The sequence below is a fragment of the Sinocyclocheilus rhinocerous genome, unplaced genomic scaffold (assembly GCF_001515625.1).
Source record: "Sinocyclocheilus rhinocerous isolate Xijiao unplaced genomic scaffold, SAMN03320098_v1.1 scaffold552, whole genome shotgun sequence".
Classification (NCBI taxonomy): Eukaryota; Metazoa; Chordata; class Actinopteri; order Cypriniformes; family Cyprinidae; genus Sinocyclocheilus; species Sinocyclocheilus rhinocerous.
This window is the reverse complement of record NW_015625574.1, coordinates 137,431-139,323: the sequence shown is the minus strand read 5'-3', so window position 1 is coordinate 139,323 and position 1,893 is coordinate 137,431. Positions and strand designations below refer to the sequence as shown.

The 1,893-nt window shown below is 38.0% G+C and overlaps 1 protein-coding gene across 1 annotated transcript in view; it reads right to left on the bottom strand.

Annotated features, from left to right (window-relative positions):
• Window positions 1–483, bottom strand: part of perp (p53 apoptosis effector related to pmp22) — a 6,354-nt gene extending 5,871 nt beyond the window's left edge. Inside the window, exon 1 of the mRNA XM_016566777.1 lies at window positions 205–483. Within this exon, the coding sequence (XP_016422263.1) occupies window positions 205–409 (205 nt within the window). The 5' untranslated portion in view covers window positions 410–483. The remainder of the gene's footprint in view (window positions 1–204) is intronic.
• Window positions 484–1,893: the final 1,410 nt, after the last annotated feature.

Below are 1,893 nucleotides of genomic sequence, written 5' to 3'. Positions count from 1 at the left end.
ATTATGTATTTAAATTTTTATTTAAATTTAAATTTATGAAGAATTTTACAAATTCAAAATGAATACAGAAAAGGTTACGTAAACAAAGGAACACAGTTTTCCTCCCGTTTCATTTGGTTTTCGGGGAACGCTTCATTTCTGCTGTATTTGAATGCCTTAAACACTGCATCACAACCGTTCTCAGGACTTTAAGCCAACACTCACGAAACTCCATGAGGGATCTACAGTCCCACTGCTCGCTGCGGCCTCGGCACTGCTTCCACATGCTGGCGTAGTGCGTCTTGGCGTCCTCGTCCTCCACCCATCCAGACTGCGCTGCGATGGCGATAATGTCGAAAATAATGGCAAACAGCAGCAGCAGAGGCAGGATCCACCTGCACCTCGGATACGAGATTCCACAACGAAACATTGTGTGCGATAACGCTGTGTTGTGTCTCCTGCGCGAGTGTGAAGAAGCTCTCCGAATGTTTTCAGGCCAGTCTTTATCTGAAACTTTCCCAGAGCTCCACCCTTCAGTGAAACCCGACCTGTTTGAATGGATGGCGCAACTCAAGTGACTCATGTTGACTTTCTTTAACACCGCAGCATTTCACTTTGAATTGACAATACACTTTTACAATGCCTTTAAAGTTACACGGCTATTACGTACTGTGAAGTTTCTGAGCTGTAGAATCCCAATGATTAGCTGTCCCTGCTGAAAAAACAATAGAACCATCACAGAAATACCATCAAACATTACAAACCATCAACTTTTTACCATTAAAACCATTAAACATTGTTTCTGTAGTGTGTTTCGGGACAAATTCCATTAGGATTTATTGGTTTTAACAAGGTGACCAAATACAGACCCACAGGGACCATTACAGTTTCCAGTAAAACCAATATTATAACCAGTGAAAACTTACAGATTTTGTGATGGTGTCTATTGTTTTTTTTATTTTTTTCAGCAGGGGTGTCTTTATATAAACAGATTATTCTGGATTCTCTGTTTACAAAACAAAATCAACGAATAAACGGAGCTAAAATCAATCTTAAGCTATTCTATATTTCTTCTATTTGCATGTGCCTATATGCCCTTTGGCCAGTTATTTATAGAATCTCACAATGCGGCTTATTTATATATTTTCAGCAGTAATTTGTTGTGGTATAGAAATAAAATGACCCAACCTACATTCATTCTACAGTGAACTTCTGAATACGGTGTTTTATTGTATAAGACAGCAATGCACAGACTTATACTGTATATATTCTTGCAATTAAGAAGATGAAGCTTCATCCCGTGCTTTCTTGGGTCTGTTTCTACAGGCCTACTTGTCCTCTTCTTATTGTGTATCTGGGCCATCCACTCTTTCTGTCCCAATTAGATCCAGTTTGCTTTCATCTTATAAGATAGTTAAAACATAAACTAAACAGTTATTTACAATAGTAATATATATGCAATATAACTGTTTTAAATGTATTTTTAATCAATTGTAAGCTTCACTGAGGAAAGGAATCATGCCCCCCCCCCCCCAAAAAAAACCCCATAATGTTGAAGTGATTCCCAGCGTTTGAACCATACTGTATACTATATACATAATGTTTGTGTATGTAAACTGTGTGGCCGGTTTTGCCATATCTGATGGCAGTGAGAAGCCCATGTGCTGGAAGTAACTTCATCATGTTGTCGCTGTTAAATCAGCCTCAGGCGATTCATGATGGAGTCGGAGGTCTTAAAAGCAAGTCATAAATGAATAATGTAAAAACATTGCATACATGGATGTTGTGCTGATAAATTAATCAACAAGTGTATGCATGTTTGTGTGAGACACAGAAAGTGAGTTTGTAGGGTCTTCCAAAACTATTGGGTTTATTTTATTTTAATTTATTATAAAACTAGTCTGGCCCTAGAAA